The sequence below is a fragment of the Pinus tabuliformis genome, chromosome 5_2 (assembly GCF_031772625.1).
Source record: "Pinus tabuliformis cultivar Carrire ecotype Pingquan chromosome 5_2, CPIR1, whole genome shotgun sequence".
Lineage (NCBI taxonomy): Eukaryota > Viridiplantae > Streptophyta > Pinopsida > Pinales > Pinaceae > Pinus > Pinus tabuliformis.
In genome coordinates, this window is record NC_142306.1 from 1,050,936,984 (window position 1) to 1,050,960,667 (window position 23,684).

Below are 23,684 nucleotides of genomic sequence, written 5' to 3' on the forward strand. Positions count from 1 at the left end.
CTTGATTTCTTGTGACTCAGAGTTTTCTCTAGAATATTCTTCTTTGATGACAGTGTAGTGTTCTTTTTGTGCTCCTTCCCACCATGTAGATCTGTGGTGGTTTTTTCTAGCAAAATTTTTCTGAGAGGCTTTTGGGCAATTTTTGGCTAGATGCCCCGTCTCAAAGCACGATCGACATCTGAAGAGGACACTTTCATAATCAAGCTTCTGGTTCCACACACAGTCTTTACTTGTTAGGTTTATTTCAGCTGGGAATCCGGCACTGAAATCCATTTCCAAACAGATGCGTGCATAGGTGGTTCTGGCATATTCCTCTGTTTCTGGGCACCTGCAGTAAAATTTCCCAATTGCATTTCCGATGGCTTTTAGCGAGGAGAGATTCCAGAGATGCAAGGGCAGGCTTGGCAATCTCACCCAAACTGGTGCTGAGGTTATCACTGTTGTAGAAGGATCGAATGATGGGTTCCATGGCTTCATGAATAGGCCTGATTTTTCCCAAAACCAAGGGCCGGAATCTAGAATACATTGTCTGCTTTCAGGATTTTCAAAATCTACTATAAAGAAACCTCTAGCACAGGGGTAGATATTAATTTCATCAGAAATGATAGGCTTCCATACCTCCGAGATCCAATTGTGGAGTGCTATCAGCCGCGGCCAAAAACCATTGAACCGGCAAATTAGGGCACTTTCGGAGAACTTCAAAGCTTCATCGAGTGAGTCCTGGACCACTTGGATAGTGGGAGCTGGGGCTTCACTCACGATATGGGCAGGAGATTGCCCTCCAGAGGCGGATGAGCCACCAGTTATTTTTGCGAAGCTCGGAGCCATATTTTACGCAGATCTGCACCAGATCTATACCGCAGATTCAATTCAATACCGCAGATCTATACTGAAAGCTAATGAATGAGGAGTGCGTGCCTCATGGAGCGACCATATTTACTTTACTGCATTTAGATCTCGATATTTACTTCAAAATATCAAAATAAAAGAGACGCATCCATGGTGGACATTTTCCGTTCGACAGCGCTTAAAACGGCAGCGGATGATCTCGCGTTCACTTTGAGCCTGTGATGTAAGTTCCAGTGATGAAACCCTAGCAAGCTCCGGAACCGCGACTGATCGCCTGAGGAAGACGAGGTCTTTAAAGATTTTATGGCCTGAGAACCAGTTGGAAACCCTCTGAGGGCTATAATTGACTGAGATCGAGGAGTGATCTCGCATGCGCTCTGAGCCCGTGATTTAAGTTCCAGTGATGAAACCCTAGCAAGCTCTGGAACCGCCACTGATCGCCTGCGAAAGACGAGGTATTTATAGATTTTACGGCCTGAGAACCGGTTGGAAGCCCTCTGACGACTGCAATTGACGGAAATCAAAGAGAAAACGAAGAATATATATATATATATATATAAAATCCAATCTTATTCAACCATTTATTTCAAAATCAAAAGTCTTCAAATCTAATTTCAATAATATCAAGCCTACAGCATAATTAAAATATATAAAAAATGAAAACAAAAAAATCAACATTATTATAATAAAATTAAGTCCTCATAATTTCCACACTGAAATTGTACATTAGATATTTACTAAAAAAATATCGCTTAAAATATTTTTCATATCTGTGAAAAAAGAAGTTAGAGAATAAGAAACACTTTCTTATAGAATATCTTAAATATATTTGTGTCAAAATTTTAAAATATGGTGATTTAAAAATAATTTCCTTAAAGATTTTGAGCACAAAAATGATTTCTTAAAGTAAATAAAATATTTCCTTATGTTCCTAAACACTTGATAAAACAACTTAAATAAACATTTAACTATCATCATAATCATCAAAACTCTAGTAAATTTATATATTCTAATATTTATAAATATATATTTTTAATAATAATTTTTTTCCCTGTGTTAATTTTTCTTAATTTTCAAATTTTATTTTAAATGGTATATCTGACCATCACTTGTAATTTGTCTTATTAGATGTAAAGAATAACACTTGTATGGCTTTGCAGAAACATTATTATTATCACACTACTCACTCTGCATCATATATGTGAAAACGTTGCTCTCTATTTATATTAACCGGACTTCAACAATCTACTGGGTGGTTATAAAAGGATTTTCCTTTCTTTATTATTAGTTACTTTGAATTGTTTTTTATTTATTTACTAGATTAATCAAAGTATTTACGGGGATTTGAATTGGTGATTTAGTGTACAGAGTGTCTTAACAGCGCACCTATCTACCATCAATCCAAATCCTCGTGGATAGTTATGTTATTTGTAGTTAATATTTTAATTTGTTGAATCGTGATGTTGTTAATGAGGCGATAACTTAAAGGTTCAAATTTAGATCAACCCTCTTCAAATATGAACAGTTTTGTCTTTGATTTAGGGAATGAGTTCATAACTTGAAGGTTCAAATTTAGATGAACCCTCTTAAAATATTAACAGTGGTGTCCTCGATGTAGGGAATGATACTTCTGACAGTAACGGTCTCAGTGCCATCTCTGAGACCGCCGAAGTGCCAATTGAACTCCAGCTCGTGTCAGAAAGCTTCGGAACATCAGATCGCGATTTTCTATATTGCGTTGTACGTTATTGCTTTCGGTGCTGGCGGTATAAAGCCCAACATCTCTACAATCGGTGCAGATCAGTTCGATGAATTTGATCCCAAGGAGAAGCTTCAGAAGGCCTCCTTCTTCAACTGGTGGATATTTTTTTCCTTTTCTGGAATGCTGGTTGCGTTGAGCTTTCTCATATACGTCCAGGACCAGGTCGGATTCGGTGTGGGTTACGGGATTATGACCACGGGATTGATCATATCGTTAGTAATTTTCTTGATAGGGACTCCATTTTACAGACACAAAGTTCGGAAAGGGAATCCATTCAATCGCATGGCACAGGTGCTTGTTGCATCAGCTCGGAAATGGAGAGTGAAGGTACCTTCCGATCCCAACCAACTCTACGAAGTGGATGTTAAAGAGTATATTGCTAAAGGAAGATTCCCCATTACTCATACTCCGACCTTAAGGTGAGTTCGAAACCAATTTTCCTATTTAAATTACTGTTTGGAAACCAATCAATATGAGGAACGAACCACGTAGATATGAATAGATTGCATTAGTGGATTACCGAGTTGGGAAATAATGCAGATGTCTAGTGACTTTTTGGAAGTTTTTTTTTGTGGGTTTTTCCTGTCAAAATTTGGCAGCAATTTATTGGAATCACAAGTTTGATAGCTAGTTTCTGCACAATCAAAACGTCCTAGGGGTTTTTCAAGGTGCTGAATCCAAATATGCAATTAAAAAACCATTTTAAATAATACAAATCAAGATTTAACCTCAATTTTTTCCACAGGATTCCGTTTCCAGAATCTCCAAAAAATTGCATTATAAACAACTCTGGAAATAATTCCCTGCCAGATTTGAAAAACCGTATTACTTCTTAGAAATAATAATGCCAGATTTGAAAAACCGTATTACTTCTTAGAAATAATAATTCCATTGTGATTGTAAATATGTCAAATTTGCTAAACTGTAACAACGTGGAGGATCACTTTCTTTTTCCAAATATTCAGCAGTTTGTGATAATATCATTATATAGATTCTAATGTTACAGTATTAAAGATAGCATAACTCTTGCGTTATGTTTACCAAATCTTCTTAAATACATGTAGTAATCTTTCCGAATATATTTAATTTGTTTATTATATGAGAGAATTCTTGCAATGTATCTATCAAATCTTGTTAATATCTTTGATCTGCAAGGAGATTTTATGTAATTTTTTAATCGTATGCATTAAATTGAAGATCCATCATTCTTTTCATTATCATCCCTCTCTCTTCCTTGCTTTTCTTTGACCATCTGCTAATGAATAAGTTTACCGGTCACTAGGTTTGCAAAATTCCAACTCTATCTGAAACATTAGGTTTGCAAAATTCCAACTCTATCTGAAACATTTAAAGTACTTTTATAACTATAAAACCATGCCTAACGTTATGTATGTATCAATCTAAAACATAGCTATGAAATATACAAAAGATCAAAACCAGATGCACCATTGTCGTAGGTGAGTATTTGTTCACTAAGAAATGTGCTTCACTTGGATCTCATTAATGGTGAAACTAAACTCACACCATACGTTATATCAAGTACACTACTTGACAGATACACAGAGTGGCAACGTGTTAGGAGTATTGCTACAAAAACAATATGGATATTGCAAGGTAATACCCATTAAATAATTTTATATAATTAAACAGCACCGTTAAAATTTTTAGCGAAGAAAATCATGTAGTCTCATTCCTTTCTATATTACACTACATACATAATTCCTTGATCTCATTCCACCATAATTCCCCACCATTATCTAACCCTAACGCTTCATTTTATTTTCTCTCTACACCCCACAAAAGCCTTGAATTATTTAAAGTTTCCACACAAATTAAATTTGTTTTAGTTGAAACAAATCTATATATTCCTCATGAAATAGTCTACGAATGCCACACAATAAACAAATTTTCCTAGTAATAGAAATGGCACAAATCCAAACACACTACTATGTACTAATTACAAAATTATGTACTAATTACAAAATTCCCTTAGCCCTTGTAGCACCTATTGATAATCTTACTTGATTTTTTTACCATGAATACAAATTTCACATAGATCAATATCTATAATGAAATTAGAAACACCTTCAACCATACCTTTATTATCTAGTGCTCAAAGGCCCTTCTCTCTAATATGGTATAGTCCTTGGTGCAAGGACATTTCCTTTTCTCTAGAGGTAATAAGAAATTTAACTCTATTGACGATGTTAGAAATCTGTCAACCAAGGAGGTATCCACAATGTGAAGTCCCAATTAGACCTCAGATCATTTGGAGTAGGAGCCCCATCTAAAGTACTCGCCCAGATGCCATGTATTGTTGTAGATTTTCCTTGGCTAAGAATTTAATCACAAGTGAATAATACAAAAGTATTTTCGGATCAACAAGTGAGTATGCTTGTGAAATGTTCAACTACAGAAAGTATCAAGGCCCTTCTATCGAAGGGAAGAGAAAAGTGGACTCTTTAAAGACAAGTAACAATACTAATCTAGAAAAGTCACACGAGCACATACATAAGAATGAATCTTTAATCAACCAGTGAAATAGTTCATAAGGAATCAACGATCGTTAAAGAAAATACAACATGCGTTTAACAAGATAAGTACCAAAGCCACTGAAATAGTTCTATTTCCTTAGTAAATATGGAAAAAACATACATCACAAACATTCAAACCACAATCCTACAATATTCACGACATATGCATGACAATGTGTTGGCTCAATGAGTTTATGAATTAAGTAAAAGTTCCTAGACACATCAAGACAATGAATGCCACTGGCGCCAATAGTGGGGCACTAGAGTAGTCACTTTCTCCTCCAAAACAACTATCTTCCTCTATAATGCCTGGTAGGGAGAGCTGAGGGTGTATACATAACAAATGGGGTGATCATTCACCTCCCATGTAACTCCTGGAATACCATCATGATTGTTTGACTTCTCTATAACATTTTTACTCCCACATGACTTTTCACATTACTTAGAAGACTGTTGGACTTCCACTTTACATTACATTTTCCAATATAGAATTTACATAATCCAAAAATGATGTGGAACATCATGACTCGTGACATGACATGACACTAATGCCATGGATTTCATGATGACATGGCAATGTCAAGCCACTCTTTGCTGCAAATTTGTCTTCAATAAGAGATATGAAATTATTCATCTTCATGAGAGATATGCTTTGTTCTTCATATCTTCCCTCCAAAGGGTTGTGAATCTGATGGAGAATTCATACGGTCCTGATCTTTGATTTTTTGTTGTAATCAAGTGTTCCTTGGTCTTCTTGCATGATGATCATCTTATATATTTAGTTGCACATGAATCTTCTAGCAAGGTCCTCCTTTCCTTTTTCGCCATCATCATCCTGTCATCATAAGACATACTACATGTAATTGAAAACGATTCATAACAAGTTGATATCAGTCTGAGAAACCCTTAACCTAGAATATTTCATTAACTCACTTATTATGGCTGGAAATGGTGAGTGGTTGAGTGATTGGATAACGCGATTTTGCAGTTCCAAAGGCCAAGGTCCATGATTGTGGCTTGAGACTACGCAATGTGTAGTTCAAGAGATTGCACAATTTAGAGAGTTATGAGCTCTAAGAAGGGGATTTAGGCTTGAAGATTGACACTTCGCAGTTCTAGAACGATATGGGCCAGGGCACTGAATAGTTTAGGGACACAAGGACTTAGTGTGGAGGCTTGAGCCTTGAGACTACGTAATGTGCAGTTGAGGAAGGTCTAGACAGAGAGATTGTGTAGTTGAGGGGCTCAAGGGCTTAGGCTGGAGGCTTGAGCCTTGATTTTTCTGATTGTGCAGTTCGAGGAGGTAGGGAGACCATGTCATTTCATAATTATGTAGTTCAAGAGCTCAAGGCTAAGGCTTCAGGATTGAGACTGCGTAATGCATAGTTCAGGCTTGGCTGGGGAGAAATTTTGCGTAGTTCCAGAGCTCAAGGGTTGGGTTTGAGAACTGAGATTGTGCAGTGCTTAGTTCTGGAAGGCAAAGACAACACGTCATGTAGTTATAATGGAAAGGGGTTCTGCTTGAGGGATGAGACTATGGAATGCATAGTTTAGGTTAGGCAGAATGAGGCTCAATGGCCCCGTCGAATTCCTAGTCGGATAAATTGTTGGATCAATGAACTGAAGATGGGTAAAAGAGAGACTCTCAGCATGATCACACACTTATATCACCTGAAGATATGAAAAGGAACACCTAGAATGTATGAACAGCATACCTTCCTCAACGCAACAACTTTGTGACAACTCCTACCAAGTGCAACACTGAAGATACACTTTGTGACGACAATGGTGACACTTGTGCAACAATGCTAAAATTTATGGGAATGAGTGTGATACATGTTTACATGATAAGAACAACTCATTATCACAAATATTACCACTTGAGACAAACCAAAAATCCACTTTATGCGATGAGTGAAACTTCCCATGCCAGCAGATGATATATGTGATATGGAAAGAAAAATGTGAATGACTCTTGCAATACATGAACAACGGTGAGAGATACGCATGCTAGAGAAAATATAACATGATGAATAAAATAATTAAAGTGAAAGAAAGAAAAAGAGATAGTAAAAAACATGAAAGTGAGACTCCCGAAAACGAAGGTGCTTAAAACCGACAGTTTCAAAAATGACCAAAATAGAACTACAAACGCAACCGAAAGTGAGAGACTGTCAATGATAATGTGCATTAACTATCGACATGGGTTGAGCATGGCATAAACACTACCTTAACTAATTGTAGTAGGTCTGTTCAAGCTTGTGTAAAATAATTCATTCATGAATTCATTACGGGTTGAGAATGTGTGAGCAGGTGACTTCGACACTTACAATCCAAGAAGGAAACCCAAAATCTTAACAAAGCATCATCAGCCAAGAAGTGACTACGAAACAACCAATTGCAAGATCCTCGGTAGGATCCAAAACTAGAGTATAGACAAAATTGTGGAGGGTGTTCTCACGACAACAACACTTGGCGACACAATGGTATAACTCTAGCTTCTTTGCCTCAGTAACTTCTTTAATCAAGTTACAGTTCTTCAAGAACTATTGATTCATCGTTCAAATTATCATGGCTTCCCCACTTACCCCATGCATGAAAATAGTCCCATTTATTCCTTTTCTTAGCTGAACATAAACATAAGATCAAAAATGACACAATGTTTCAAATAAGGAAAAGGGTAGTGAAGTTTACAAACTTTGGATTTTCAGTGTAGATTTTCATCTCTGGTGTTGCTCCACTACCAGTAGGCCTATAAGTAAGATGACAGAGTAACTTCAGGGACACAAAGATTTATTTGCTATCAATAGGCATGGATAGTACCTCGAGGGACTTTCTTACTTCACCTCTCTCCACATGAATCCTTTCTCTTCTTTTGCCTTTATTTATTTATTTTATGTAGGACTATATATTGACACTTATTTATTTCATGGGTGGAAGAGGGATCCCAACTTATTCAGAGCATGAGAGATTTTCCCTTCAAATAAGCATATATAAGACCTCTAATATTGGTTTTCTTGTTTAGATGTTCCCCTTGTCATTTTCTATTTGATTGGATCTTCTTGAAAACATTGAAACATAAAGAACCAAGTGAAGGTGTAAGTTTTCTAGGAGAGACATAGGTAGCATGGCTCGATAGAAGGCTTTCCTTATGCAAGGATCGTATTTTTTGTGAGAAAATCACTGACCAAAAGTTTGTTGAAAAATGTGCAACAAGAAATGCTATTAGAAAGTGCTAAAAATAGAATTGCTAAAGATAACACTTCTAAAAATAGTAGTTTGGCCAATGAGCATTTTGGCCACCTTGGGTGAGAGGTGAAACTGCTAAAATAACATCTTCTAAAAATAGCATTTTTTGGTCCCTTCCTATTTATAATAGTCCCTGGTCTATCTATGGGAAGTAAATTCGAATTTGGTCTTACCAGCAGTTTGGAATATTAATTAATTAATTCTCCATGAGTTAATTAGTTAAGGAAAAGCAAACTTGAAGTCTTTTTGAGAACATGCAATTATTTCTCCACTAATTGGGGAATGTGTCCTTGATTTGCTCCACTGATTGAGGAATTAAGGATGAATTCTATTTTGAGAGGATCAGTTGACTTAATTTAACTTAGTCAAGCTCAGTTAGATTAATTTAACAAGTTGTTAAATTAATGAGATATAGTTTGTTGATGCGTGAATGCATGTGACAACTATTATTTTCAGATAACTGTGTATTCTCTCATGAATAACTGATGCATGGCAGTTTAGACAAAGACTCAGTTGAGATTAGATGAGGGAAAATGTACTATCAGATGTTAGGATATTTCTAGTAAGTATTCCTTGCATGAGGAAGGAATCTATTTTCTTCTATGACTACGTAGTTGGACTTGAGGTGACAGCAGGTATGATTAGGCCAATTTACAACCTATATATTGAGGCCTAGGTAGTCCATGATTTTCATCTTCTGATTACAGAGAGAGAAGGATAGCTATTGAGCTGATTCTTTTTGTATGTTGTTGAGGATCTCCACTTGATTGATAATACAATGTTGGGGTTTTATGCTGGTGCTTTCCCTAGTGATATATTATGTGTTATGTGTGATTGATTCCTTCTTATCAGTTATATGTGTTCATGCTTGATGTTGCTCATGGTTGATTAGCTTCCGCAAAGTTTATGGTAGATGTAGATCTAGTATTATGCTTTAGTAGATTGCATATATCAGTTTGATCTGCAGTTGAAATTGCTACATGATATTAGTGAGATAGCTAATTTGTAGAGAAAATTCTACATGGTACCAGAGCACAGGTAATCAAGGAAGAACAGTATAAAAGAAGGAATTCGAAGTTTATTATTCTGGATATAGATCTCAAGTTCTTATCACATCTATTTCGCCGATGGTGTTCTATGGTTTGAGGCTTGAGTATACCCTTGATGGTAGCTCAAACTATATAGCTTGGAAGGATCGCATGGAGGCAGTATTGGAAGATAATGGCCTTAAGGACTTCATTGATCAAGAAGTCCCTAAGCTTATTGATGGTACTCAACTAGCGGAATGGAAGAAGTGTGTGGCTAGAGCTAGGAGAATTCTCTTGGAGGGAGTGTAAGATCACATTGTCTTGAGCCTCCATGGGAAGGAGACTCCGCATGCAATGTGGAAAACATTGAAAGATTTATATCAAAATAGCAATGATTAGAGGAAGTTGGCATTGAAGGACAAACTTCGAAAGATCAAGTGTGAAAATGATGAGACGATCTTTATGTATCTGCCCAAGCTCATCACATGCAGGGATGAGCTTTCAAGTGTAGGGGTCATGAAAACTGATGATGATGTGGTAAGTCTATCATTCCTTGGCCTTCATAAGAGCTGGCATAGCTACCAGGACTCGGTTAATGGAGGGGAGAAACTACCAGATTGGGAACGAGTATGGTCAGATTTGATGCAGGAGGAGATCAGATGGAGCACCACAGACGGTTCTTCATCCATGCAAGGTGAGGAGAACTGTGCCTTAGCGAGTAAGGCAAAGAAGGGGAAGGAGAAGGTTTCTCTTTTGGAATCTAGTTCTTCCAATGGTGAGAAGAAGGTTGACAAATCGAAAGTGTGATTGTTTTTTTGTCATGAGGTGGGCCATTATGCTGCAAATTGTCCATAGAGGAAATCCAAGAAGGGATCTGGGGAAGGATCTGAAGGTGAGGCACTTGCTTCACAGTTTGAGTTGGATTTCACACTCTTCACATGCATGGTTTCGTCCATGGTGGGAAGTATTTGGTTTCTTGACAGTGGAGCTTCTTTCCACATGACTGGTGATAAGAGTTTGTTCAGTACTTTGGAGGAGAAATATCTCTAGATACTCACAGCGATGGGTAATGATGAAAAGTATAGTGTCTCAGGTGCAGGCACAATTATTTTTCAGAGGGAGTATGGATCTCACCTTACCTTTGACCGATGTCAAGTATGTACCAGGATTGAAGAGAAACTTGGTGTCGATCACGATGTTGGAAGACAGAGGCTATGATGTAGTCTTTAGTAAGGGAAAGGTTTTCCTTAGACATCATCACTAGACAGGTGAAGCAGATTGGTTCACGGGTCAAGAATTTGTATGCTTTTGAGGTTCAAGATGCATGCAAAGCCTTGAGCAGCAAGGCAATTGATGGAGACTTGGTGGTTGAGAGGGAGGGTATGTTACCTCTCAATATGCAACACCAGAAGAAGTCTCAGACAATTGTGGAGAAGCCACGATTGGTGGAGCAGCTTTAGGAGGTTGTGGAGAAGCCACAACATGGAAAGCTGAGTGGAGATCAAGTAGAGACATCTACTCATGCAAAGACCTCCAGTAGGGGGAAAATTCGAGCGAGGTGGGCAGAGGGATCACATGCAGCCATACCTCTAGGTAGGAGGTGGGGAGATATAGAGTGATCGTCCCAAGGAGGAGGAGTAGGATCCTTGAGGTAGCCAACCTCTTAGATGAGACCTTACTATAGGAGCCCCGATGTGGAGTAGTAGAAACTGATTGATTGGGTAGAGACAGATGCGGATGGAGTGGCAGAGAGAGCTACAACGCAAGGAATCCCAAGACAGCGCAGAGCATGTAGGCTATAGCACTGCGAGAGGCACAAGCGTGTTGCACAGTGTAGGGTAGCACAGAGAAGGGTGCAATGGTGCGAGATGCATGGAGATGTTGTAGTAGTGCAGAGGTCAGAGAGGGAGCACTTGTCAGTAGCAGGTAGAGCTTCAGCATCAGAGTATGTTTCTAGCCCAACATAGTGATCAGTTGGGAGTTTTTTTTTTTTGTTTTGAGTGTTACTGGAGCAACCGCACTTGGTAGATGTGTTGCATGTAGTACATTCCAGAGTTACAGGATCGGGTTCGAGAGGAAGCCTTTCCTGTTGAGAGGGAGTGTTGAAAAATGTGCAACAAGAAATGTTAAATTTAGAAAGTGCTAAAAATAGAATTGTTAGAAATAGCACATTCAAAAATAGTAGTTTGGCCAATGAGCATTTTGGCCACCTTGGGTGAGAGGTGAAACTGCTAAAAGTAGCATCTTCTAAAAGTAGCATTTCTGGATCCCTTCCTATTTATAGCAGTCTTTGGTTTATCTATAGGAAGTAAATTTGAATTTGGTCTTACCAACAGTTTGGAATATTAATTAATTAATTCTCCATGAGTTAATTAGTTAAGGAAAAGAAAACTTGAAGTCTTTGTGAGAACATGCAATTATTTCTCCACTAATTGGGGAATGTGTCCTTGATTTGCTCCACTGATTGAGGAATTAAGGATGAGTTCTATATTGAGAGGATCAGTTGACTTAGTTTAAATTAGTCAAGTTCAGTTAGATTAATTTAACAAGTTGTTAAATTAATGAGATATAGGTTTTTGATGCTTGCATGCATGTGAAAACTATTATTTTCAGATAATTATGTATTCTCTCATGAATAACTGATGCATGGCAGTTCAGACAAAGACCTAGTTGAGATCAGGCGAGGGACAATGTACTATTAGATGCTAGGATATTTCTAGTAAGTATTCCTTGCATGAGGAAGGAATCTATTTTCTTCTATGACTATGTAGTTGGACCTGAGGTGACAACAAGTATGATTAGGCCAATTTACAAGCTTTATATTGAAGCCTAGGTAGTCCATGATTTTAATCTTTTTCTTACAGAGAGAGCAAGATAGCTATTGAGTCGGTTCTTTTTGCATGTTGTTGAGGATCTCCACTTGATTAATAATACAATGTTGGGGTTTTATGCTAGTGCTTTCCTCAGTGATATATTCTATGTTATGTGTGATTGATTCCTTCTTATCACCTGCATGTGTTCATGCTTGATGTTGCTCATGGTTGATTAGCTTCTGCAAAGTTTATGGTAGATGTAGATCTAGTATTATGCTTTAGTACATTGCACATATCAGTTTGATCTGCAGGTGAAATTTCTACATGATATCAGTGAGCTAATTGATTTGTAGAGAAAATTCTACAAAGTTGTGACCAAGACAAAGAATACAAAGAGAAGGTCAGTGGAATGTTGTAGTGTCACAAAGTCCTTTTATATTTTTCCACATTTCCTTTTGAGCCAACAAAGAATCTTCTTGCAAGGTCTCACAAAATGAAAGAACATACAAAACAAAACGAGAAACAAAAACAAGAAGACAAAGAAAAGGGAGTCTAAAACAAAACATGATGCGAAACCTAAATGAGAAATCAAAAGACAAACTAAAAAAAGTAAATGCAGGATGGATGTGTAGGAAAACTAATATGCAACTAGAACTACTCCTAACCTAACCAACTAAAAGGACATGGTCACGTATAATGAAATTTCCAATGTAGCCACCACAACTACTCTTGAATTGCATACACAAAGATATGATGGATTAACTAAAAAAATAAAGAAATGCACAAGTGAACAACTAAAAACTTGAATAACTTGCACAAAAAAATGAAGGCATTTCCTGGCGGCAGAAAGATAGGCCATAGCCCAAACTCCTAACCAGTTCATATTGTTACATTTTCAATGAAAACCATCATTCAACAAACCTCAAAAGTGTCTTTTGAATGTGTCTTCAACTACATCGAACTCAACAAGGATGCAAAAATACCGAAACTTTTTATTTACAGCAGAGCTTGCCATGTAGGATTTCTCCAACCATTTAGTGATTAGATTTTAAAATTCATGACTACCCGCTTGAAAACCCCAAAATATTTGAAGGATGAATTTTGAATTAGGGGCATGAGGTTACTGTCTAGTCAATTTAGAGTCTTAAATTGCTCTACATAAATTATCAATCCGGGTATCGTAAACTGATGAAGTGTGGTGCACCATATGTGCTTAGTTAACATTTTTCTTACTTTGTTTTTTTAAGGTTTTTGTTTTGTTTTGGGGTTTTGTTCTATTTGATCGCCTAAAGTGTCTAATGCAAATGGAAATCCTATTCCTAAGTCTCTAGAAGGCAAGTATGGATACAGATTTTAAGGAAATTATGTCCTCTATAATGATTTCTAGAACTTAACACTTCACAAGGTCCTAGAATGTACTAGTGATGACAGTGATGCTTGAACAAGAATGGAAAATGTGCTGCTATTTAAAACAAGTAAATAATGAACTACTGATCATGAAAATATTATCTCTGCTACTATCTAAATACAAAAAATTGATTTAAGCTACTGCACTCAAAGAAATCCAAAAATTGCAAGTAAAGTAAATCTAAAATCAAATTACATCAATTCATATTCTGACCCCTTGCCAGTTAGTCCCGCTATGGATTTTGGAGGTAATGATCAACAACTTGAGCAATCTGATATCTAATTGCAGAAAAGTAAAACTGAAATCAAATCACATCAATATATAGTCTGACCCCTTGCGAGTTAGTCCCGCTATGGCTTTCGGAGGTAATCATCAACAACTTGAGCAATCTGATATCTAATTGCATAAAAGTAAAAATAAAACCAAATTACACATTCATACTTCAATCCCTCGCCAGTAGTCCAGCTATGGCTTTCGGAGGTAACTGTCAATGATATGAGCAAGTTGATTTCTAAACTAACTAACAAAGAAAGTAAAGAAGACTAAAATCAAAACAGAACTAGAATTTAAAAAACTAAGAAAAGCAAAGTCAACAGAGAGGCTAATTTCATATCACTAGTTGATGCAAAAACATGTAAAGAAAAACTAATCTACAATCAACCGGTTGAACACACTTACATGAATTAAAATTGCATGAATGAAAAATCTAATCTATCAAACTTGAAAGCAATAAAACGACATAATGAAATCAAAGCAAAATTACAAAATGAAATCTACTCTACCTCACATTCTAATATGCTCCATGACATCTACTTCACATCTCCTTCCATGTTGAGAACAACAAAGCTTTATTCAAATTCTTCAAAATTACAAAATACAACAAAGCTTTCTAAAGCTTCCAAAGCCATCTCACAAGCTAACAAGCTTAAGGACTAACAAGCTAAGGACCTAAGAACTCCCAAATGAAGGAGAGAGATCTCCTATTTATACAAAAAGATGAGAAGCCATCTCATTAATGAGAGTCCATGAATCTCTCCCTCTACCTCTAGAGTCCTAATCAAAATAGGAACTGATAAGACACATGTCTTCTTAGAGTTACAATATAATTAGGAGATGTGACACATATCCTCATGATCCCATGATTCTTTCCACTCAAATTCGAATTTGGCCTTAGAGTGCCACATACGGGTTTTCTAGAAGCCTCCTTTTGACCTACACATATCAACAATCTCAACTCACTTGTTAGGTATAAGCATATGCACATTATTTCCTAATTTTTAACCACAAATTCACTTAAAAAGGCTAAGAATTAATAAAGATTGGAAAAACATAAATGTGGCCCAATGATAATGAAAGTGGGATGAATGTGGTGACATAGTAGTGAAATGGAGGTGATATAATGGACATAATAGTGAAAGTGTAATGGAAATGAATGACATTTTCAAGACTCAACAATTACGATGAGAATCTTGCGAGGGAAACATATCTGATCATATTCAAAAAGCATGCCAAGGCAACAAGGATTTGACATAACCATGAGCGAGTGTGTAAGTACCTCAACTGCTTGCTAAGTATTTGGATAGTGAGATGTTAAACCATAAAAATCAAAGGGTGTAAAACACCTTTCATTGCATTTGTTGATGGGAAAATTGTAAGTTGAGTGACATTCATGAGAGATATAATCATGATTAGATGGGCTCAATAAAGAGTCATATTCCCAGTTTGTAATTACCAAATATAAATCAGTTTCAATAGATTCTAAAATTCTTTGCATAATAGAATCATCTTCCTTGCATGATGAGTGTAACAAATTTCATTTCCTCGTAATTGGTCACACATTGCGCCAACATCATAATCATTGAAAGAAGTAAAAAGGAATGCTAGTATAACAAACACATGGAACTAGTCAGGGTAAAATGAATGAAGAAGAATTTGATTCATCAAATAATCCATGCATTGAGTAGCACTCAAGAGGATTTCAAGTGCAATGAAGAAAAATATTAGCATCCTAGTATTCACGAGAAGGATAAGGAGCTGATTATTTTGGAAAGAATGTGACAGGTATGGCTCCTTTGGCCAAAGATAATCTTTAGAATAATCAACTTCACAGTTCTATCAGAGATACACTCTCTAAACCCAATTTAAGAGAAAATATTTTTCATGGAGATGCATCAACTGAAATAGAAACTTGAATCTGATCAGAAATGAAATCTTTAAAGTTTGAAATATTATATCCATAATGCCAAACATACTTCAAGAAGAAATTTACATCGAGTGAAACCATGCAGAAATAAGAGTTTTGTGAGGAAAACCAAATCTAATTCAGTTCAGGGGATCTTACTAGAGTTGCGATATCCTGTCTTAATGATCAATGAAAGTTGAAGTTTGTTGCCTCCCTCAAAAGTCCCGAAACTCCCAAGGATTGTAAAATCAAATTTTGCATGGTGTGAGGATGGTTGATTTCACTAATTTCAATGAGATTAATACTGATGAGATGAAAACCATCTTGGTCATTTGTTTGATCAAATTTTACAACTTTGAAAACAAGATTACTCAAGTCGAAATATTCCACTGATCACAAATCTAGAGATGTATGAATCGAAGAAATTTCATGAGCAGGTTGATTTGAAGAGTTGTCTTAATCTAAAACAAGAGATGCTACAGGATGGAAAGGATACTCAATGATATAATTATTTTCTATTTCATCATCGACAACCTCACTACCTTGTGTCATTTGATAAGTCACCTCGTCTGATGAAGAAGTTGAAGAGCATGGAGTATTTCAATCGCATGTAAATGCATCATAAACAGGAGAGCACAAGGGATAGTGGGATGAAGAGGAAGTTTCAGTAATACCATTTTATTTAGATGGATTAAATTCTAGATCTAATTTTTTCATATAAACATCTTCTGAAGGAGTCGAAATATCATTTTTGTACTTAGGCATACATCATCTGATACAATAATGGAGTCATAATCATTGGGATGATGCTTGTCCAAGAATTTAAGATTGATCAGGCAAATTGATTCTATTCAATTCTTCATAAAGACAAGAATACCTTGAACAAGGAAAATAACAAAAGATGATCAATATCTAGTTTTTACTCAAGTGGAATAGTTACCCTCTCTTTCATTGTATCTTAGCATAAATATGTTCAAACCTTTCTATGGAAATGGCATTTTTCAAGTATCTGAGTTGACAAAAGTATGTAACAGTGAAGCAACAATTACTAATACTCCTCCCATTTATGTACCTTTCTACCTTTTGATACTATGGCTCTTTAAATCCCGATTTGAGCTATAATTTGACGAATTATTCTATATACTCTTGGAAAAATGTCTTCTTGTGTCTCAAATTTTAGCACATGTCTACATGAATTATAATGTTATCAAACATATAATAAATTCTCCATCTTACTCGCCATTTTTTCCACATCTTCATATTTTCTTGTCATCTCTATACTCTAGCTTAGTTACAACAAAGAAACGTTTGGGGTCTTGAATCTCCTTCAACATGTCTAGCTCTTAAACTCTTCTCTTTAATTCCTCTATTTTTTTTTTTTTTATCTTTTCTATTCATTTGTCTACTCTATCTTTAGCTTTGTTACAACAAAAGAACCCCTATTGGGGTCTTGAATATCCTTCAACATCACTAGATCTTCTACTCTCTATCTCTTAAACTTTGCTCTTCAATTCCTCCAATTCTTGGTTCGTCATGCCTCCTTAGGCAACTCCTTTTCACGATAGAATCCTCATAGTCCTCAACTTGTCTTCCATTCACAAACCTTCCTTCCCATCATTGTCTTCCAAGAGCTACACTTCTAGCAATCACACACATTGAGACAACTTTGTCTGAGATCACAAAACCACAATTTCTAACTGAAACAAATCTGAACAGGAACAAATTCATAGGAATAGAGATTTCTCTTATACCACTTGATGCAAGGCCAAGAAATGCAGACTCAAACATTTTCTGTTGCAAAAACAAGCTTGTAGATGCAGAATCAAACATTCTCTGTTGCAGAAATAAACTTACAGCCGCATAATTTTTACTTACACATAGATTCATGAAAACTATAAGACAAACAACAAAAAAAAGCCACCATGAGAATGGAGGAAAACACAAACAACCAAGGAAAATGAAATTGGCTGTCATAGCTTTATCTAGAAAAACTATAGATATAAGCCAACACCACTCGCTAACATATATAGTGAGGACAGAATAAAAATTAACCAAGTGAACTTATTTTATTACAAATGCTAATTTTATACTTACTCTCAGATGCTTACAACTGCCCATAGTAGAAAATGAGAGAGGCTCGTTTATGTTTCCCACACAAGTTAAACATAAACAAGTTACATCATAACCAAAATTCAAGGAAAAATGTTACTTTCAAATTTCAATGTTGAGATATCGAAGAGACTACAAATGGATATAAAAACATACAATTGAAAAGGAAAAACAAAAAATATGGTTCACGTCCTCTTGGACCAAGAGGGCCTATTGAATCTCCATAGTTTCTTAGTAGTTTGGTATTTATTAAGGACTTATAATCTAAAACTTTTTTATTAGCTTCAGTATTTATCTATATTATTGTAAAGGGTGAATATTAAATATTGTTTATTAATAAATTGTTGAGGAGCTCTATAATTCCAAATTAACACGGTTTAGACTTCTGTAAAAGTTTTGTATAACAACGACGCAAAACACCGTGCCCAATGCTAATCTTCCCAATATCAAACTTTTTATTTTGGGCTATCATTTAGATTTACAATGAACCTCTATTTGATGAAACAAAAGATTATCTAAATTCTACAGATTTTGGAAGATTATATGTCATCTCAGAGTGCCTATGATAATCTTCCCAATATCAAACTCCTTGATTTTGCGCTATCATTTAGATTTACAATGAACTTCTATTTGCTGAAACAAAATCTTATCTAAATTCTAGAGATTTTGGAAGATTATATGTCAATCTGAGAGTGCCTGTTGTTAACAGGCGAGAATACTAACGAATTAAGATGTGACCAATCCCATTCTTACAATAACTACCAGAATGCAACTTCGAATTTCGAACAGGCCCACAAATTGAACTAAATTTTGAATGAAATTGCTCTCATTTTACACAATATTCCGTTAGATTATAATTCATCTAAAGTTCCAAAGGTAGGCAGAAGCGCACTCGTAAAGATCCAAATCCAGAGTCTTTAGATCCAAAGGTAGTCGTCGTCAGTGAATCAATTGACCACCATTGTTCACCAAAAGTTTCTTGCGGTGGAGGTGATGCAATTTTCCCCTAACTTTGCCCTAAGTCTCATTGTCTTTTTACTGACTGTCTTTTCGGTAATTATTGGCTGACTATTCATGCGATGACACACACTTCATAATCTCAGGCTCAACCCAACGTTGCAGACTAGTACAGAGTGAACCTGGAGGAGTTCTCAAGGAATGCCTAATGGCATAATAACTCTAAATTTAGACTTGTCAAATTATACTAATTAATTAATATTTTATTATTATAACATTTTCCTTAATATTTAATATTAATATTTAAATTTCCTCAAACTAAAATACAGTCAAGCACTTTATCTTTATTTGACTATGCTCAATAAGGTGTCAGGTTAAATATGATGACAATTTAAAATATTTAGTTTGTCATCTATAACGACGAATTTAGTTTTTGTTGGTTGTTCATTATTATTTAAATTTGTTTATTTGTAATGTGATTAGTTGAAGTTTTGTTACGAGTTTTTTATTTGTAATGTGATTAGTTGAGCCAGAGGAGATCTGGGATGGGTGACCTCCCTGGAAGTCTTGGTTACAGGGTGCAAGCCCCGGAAGTGATGATTGACCCTATGTGATTTATTTCACCAGTTTCAATCCCATTTCTTCACCTGTGAGCATCACCCAATGCAATGAGTGCTAAGTGAACTATTCAAATCATGAGTAATTAATCACTTACGACTACCTCTCATGGAAATGGTCATAGCTGAATGACTTATTGAATCCCAAAAAATGATATTTAATATAATGCACTGCGTAAAGCCCCTATACTTAAGTTGAGCTCTTATTTAAAATGTTTGTTCTTATCTTTATTTCTTTTTTATTTTCCTTTTCCTATTGTTTCCATTTTCCTGAATTATTTAAATTTTATTTTATACAAGTTACACATGGTAAAAGTTGTGCTACTAAATACTAGCCACTTTCCGTAACATCCTCCATTCCATTACTATATCTAAGGATATATTGCAGTGGTATACTTTATTAGATATATTGCAGTGGTATACTTTATTTCCAAGTCAGTATAAATTTGGCCAAACAATTTAAGTTAACATACAGTTCATCCGTCAGTTTTATTTCATCAGAAATAATGTCATTGTAAAATTGAACAAATTTGAAACCGGAACACTTCTCCAATCTCCCAAATTCATCAAAATACTACATTGTAAAATCACGTTAAACTTGCGTATTTAGAAAATACTTTTCAGTTTTTCAGACAATTAAATGTTCTGGTACTGATGTTCCCATTCTGATATAAATAGTTTTTTCAGAGTTCATGAAAATGTTACAATATTACTTTGTTTTGCCTCTTGCAGATTTCTAGACAAAGCCGCAACAAAGGATGGGTCACACAATCCATGGAAGCTGTGCCCGGTAACTCAGGTAGAAGAAACCAAGCTTATGATAAAAATGCTTCCTGTTTGGGTTACCATGTTCGTTCCAAGCTCTGCGTTTGCACATGCCAGCACACTATTCGTAAGACAAGCAACGACACTGAACAGACATATGGGTCCGCACTTTCAAATCCCTGCAGGATCCCTTTCAACGTTTACCGCGTTGTTAATACTGGTATCCCTTGTACTGTATGAGAGAGTTCTTGTAAGGATAATGAGAAGAATCACGGGCAATCCCAGAGGTATAACAATGCTACAGAGACTGGGTATTGGCATGGCCATCCACGGTTTAACCATGGCAGTGGCCTCCATAACTGATATGAAAAGGATTAGTTTTGTGAAACAGCACGGGCTTCAAGGAAGCACGGAAGCAGTTCCACTCACCGTTTTCATTTTGCTTCCTCAATTTTTGCTGGCAGGTATAGCAGAAGCCTTTTTTGAAGCGGGAAAGTTAGAATTCTTTTATGATCAGGCCCCCGAGAGCATGCAGAGTCTAGGAACTGGACTATACATCACCACTGCAGGAATTGGGAGTTTTCTCACCAGTATTCTTCTGAATGTTTCGAATGACATCACTGGACGAAAGGGCCACACTAGCTGGATTCTGAGCAATCTAAACGCATCTCGTATTTACAACTATTATGCGCTCGTCGCTGTTCTCAGCTTTCTAAATTTCAGTTTATTCCTGGTTGTATGTCGGTTTTATTCGTACAAAAGAGAAACCAACAAGGCATTTGGCACTGGCAGTCACAGCCATGCACATGAAGGTGAAGGAACAACGGAGGAATGTCAGGTGCCGCCAGTGGGTGCCAAAGACGACGCGAATGAAATGGAGATGCTCAAATACACTTAAAAATGTAGAAACGAAATATGCCGGATGACGGAGATTGAGGTTATCTTCCAGTTTAGTGAGTTTGCCTTTCTGTTTATGTATTAACTCAAAAGTTTTTTATTTTTTTATTTTTTTTAAATCCGAATTTTCATGAAAATTTACTGTGATAAAGAAAATTTGTTACTCTAATTGTATGGTTTATATCAATGAATAACCATTTTGCAATTGTATGGTTTATATCAATGAATAACCATTTTGCATTTCTAAATTTATGTTCAACTTATAAAATTGTCATACAAATTAGCAAATTAGCTTGATTAAAATTTCAAATAATTAAATAAAAAAATTAATTAAACCTACAAACCATTGTTTTTTAAATTTTAATAAATGGTTGGTAATTATTGATAATTGTCAAATTGTTATATCATTTCATTTATTGGGCCAAGAGATGTGTGATTCTGTCTGTAGATATTTTTTAAAATAAAAATATACGAGTTATAATAAAAAAATAATAATAAATATGAAATTTTGTTTAGTTTTTATTAAAGGTATTATAAAATATTAATATTTTAGAAAAGCTTAAAAATATTAATATTATTTATGTTGACATAATTTTACTATTTTTTTAAAAGATATATTTTAAAACCAAGATGTATAGTTTTATCTGTACTTTATTGTTCCAAGAGGCACATTTTAAAACTCAATATGAGGATGATGTGTGATTCTATTTATACTCAATATAGAGTTGACATGTATTCTTTTAAAAATAAAAATAAAAATAAAATATATTGTAAATAGAAAAAAACAATGTCACTTATAATAAAGACAATATATACATCAAAAACAATATCACCTATAATAAAAATAATAGTATATGGATATGTGGTTATTTTAATTAAAATAATTATAAAATATCAATAATCCCACTCTTATTCACTCACTCAGTTCATTGTTAATAATACAACTCTCTAACCTCACTCTTACTTAAATTGCTCACTTCATTGTTAATAGCTCAATATTTTACATTCACTTTTAAGACCATAAATAAAATATTTCGATGTATTTCTTAAGTAACATAATTTTATATCAAACTTATAAAGTTAAAATAGAAAAAAAAAACCAAACTTTTATGCTTACTTTATAAATATTTCAAAGAGTTAAATAAATTATTTGAACATCCAAAATAACTAATATATTTCAATATAAACTTCATATATATAGAATTAGAGTTTATATATATGGAAGGGTTTTGTCTATTAGTTAGATTACTAGTGTGTACTAGTATGTTTAAATACCTCAAATAAGGAAGTAATTGAAAGTGAAATAAATCATGATTTTCTAAAAAAAGAGATGTGTAATTCATTCAAGCATTAATATAAAAATGATATGCAACATTTAATTTTTTTTTATTAATAATAAAAATATTCAATGTGGATCACATATGTGTGTGTTAATTGGGTTTACCTTAGTTGGTTTGGAGGAATGATTGTTATCCTCCCAACCTCACAAACGATATTAATTTCGATCTAATAACTTCAAGCCTTGATGTAATGAATGAATAGACAAAAACGTGTATATTCCTCCCATAAAATCTATAAATATTTATCTTATAAAAAAGTGATATTGATGTGTATTTAAAAATATATTACTAACTTAAATACAAGATAAAATTTTAATATCAATAATACCCTCTATAAGTAGAGTATTTCAATACCATATTAGGTATAATATTTCAATATTATCTAGCTATATATGTATATTTTATATAGAATAATTGATTTCTTATTTATTTATTTTATGATTAAAACATTTTTAAACATTTCAAGTGATCTCATTATTTAGCATTTTTGTCTACTGTCTAGTAAAGATTTTTTGGAATTGCAAATTTAAGTTATCAAGTTAGTCATTGAAAAATGCAATTTGAACAATGAATGTGTGTGTTTATGTGCCTATTAGGTTTATGGTGGGTAGTTGGGAGAAATGACTAGCCAAGTATTTTGATGTAATAGATGGAATATATATATATATATATATATATATATATATATAAACAACAAAAAGGATAAACCTATTGACGTGCATTTCCTCAAATTTATACTTTACATATCTAGAATTTTGATCCCTCTCAAGTGTTAGTAGATTCATGATTAAAATCAATACATACTAGTGTAATATTGATACATACCGGTGTAATGTTGATAATATGCCATGTCAACATAAAAGTGGAGATGATAAACATACAACATACATTTTGAAATTCTAAAACACTTGAATTTTTTTTAATATCATCCATTAAATTATATATACCAAAAATTATATTTTTAAATTATTAATTCAAAGCATTAATACATTTTTATATATAAAAAGTAAAATTATGTTGGAGATCAGATGCACAACAATTAACCAAAATACTCAGCAAATCAATCAAGCACAAAACACAGAGGAATTTAACGTGGTTCACCCAACCAATCTGGGCTACGTCCACCAAACATAGGCATCGAAAATTCTTATTAATCAAACAGGAGATTACATAA

At 34.7% G+C, this 23,684-nt stretch overlaps 1 protein-coding gene across 1 annotated transcript in view; it reads left to right on the plus strand.

Annotated features, from left to right (window-relative positions):
• The window catches only part of LOC149162847 (protein NRT1/ PTR FAMILY 5.3-like), a 50,325-nt gene extending 29,154 nt beyond the window's left edge, over positions 1–21,171 (plus strand). Inside the window, exons 3-4 of the mRNA XM_089435293.1 lie at positions 2,468–3,030; positions 20,241–21,171. Coding sequence (XP_089291419.1) covers positions 2,468–3,030; positions 20,241–21,171 — 1,494 coding nt within the window. The remainder of the gene's footprint in view (positions 1–2,467; positions 3,031–20,240) is intronic.
• The last annotated feature ends 2,513 nt before the right edge of the window (positions 21,172–23,684 follow it).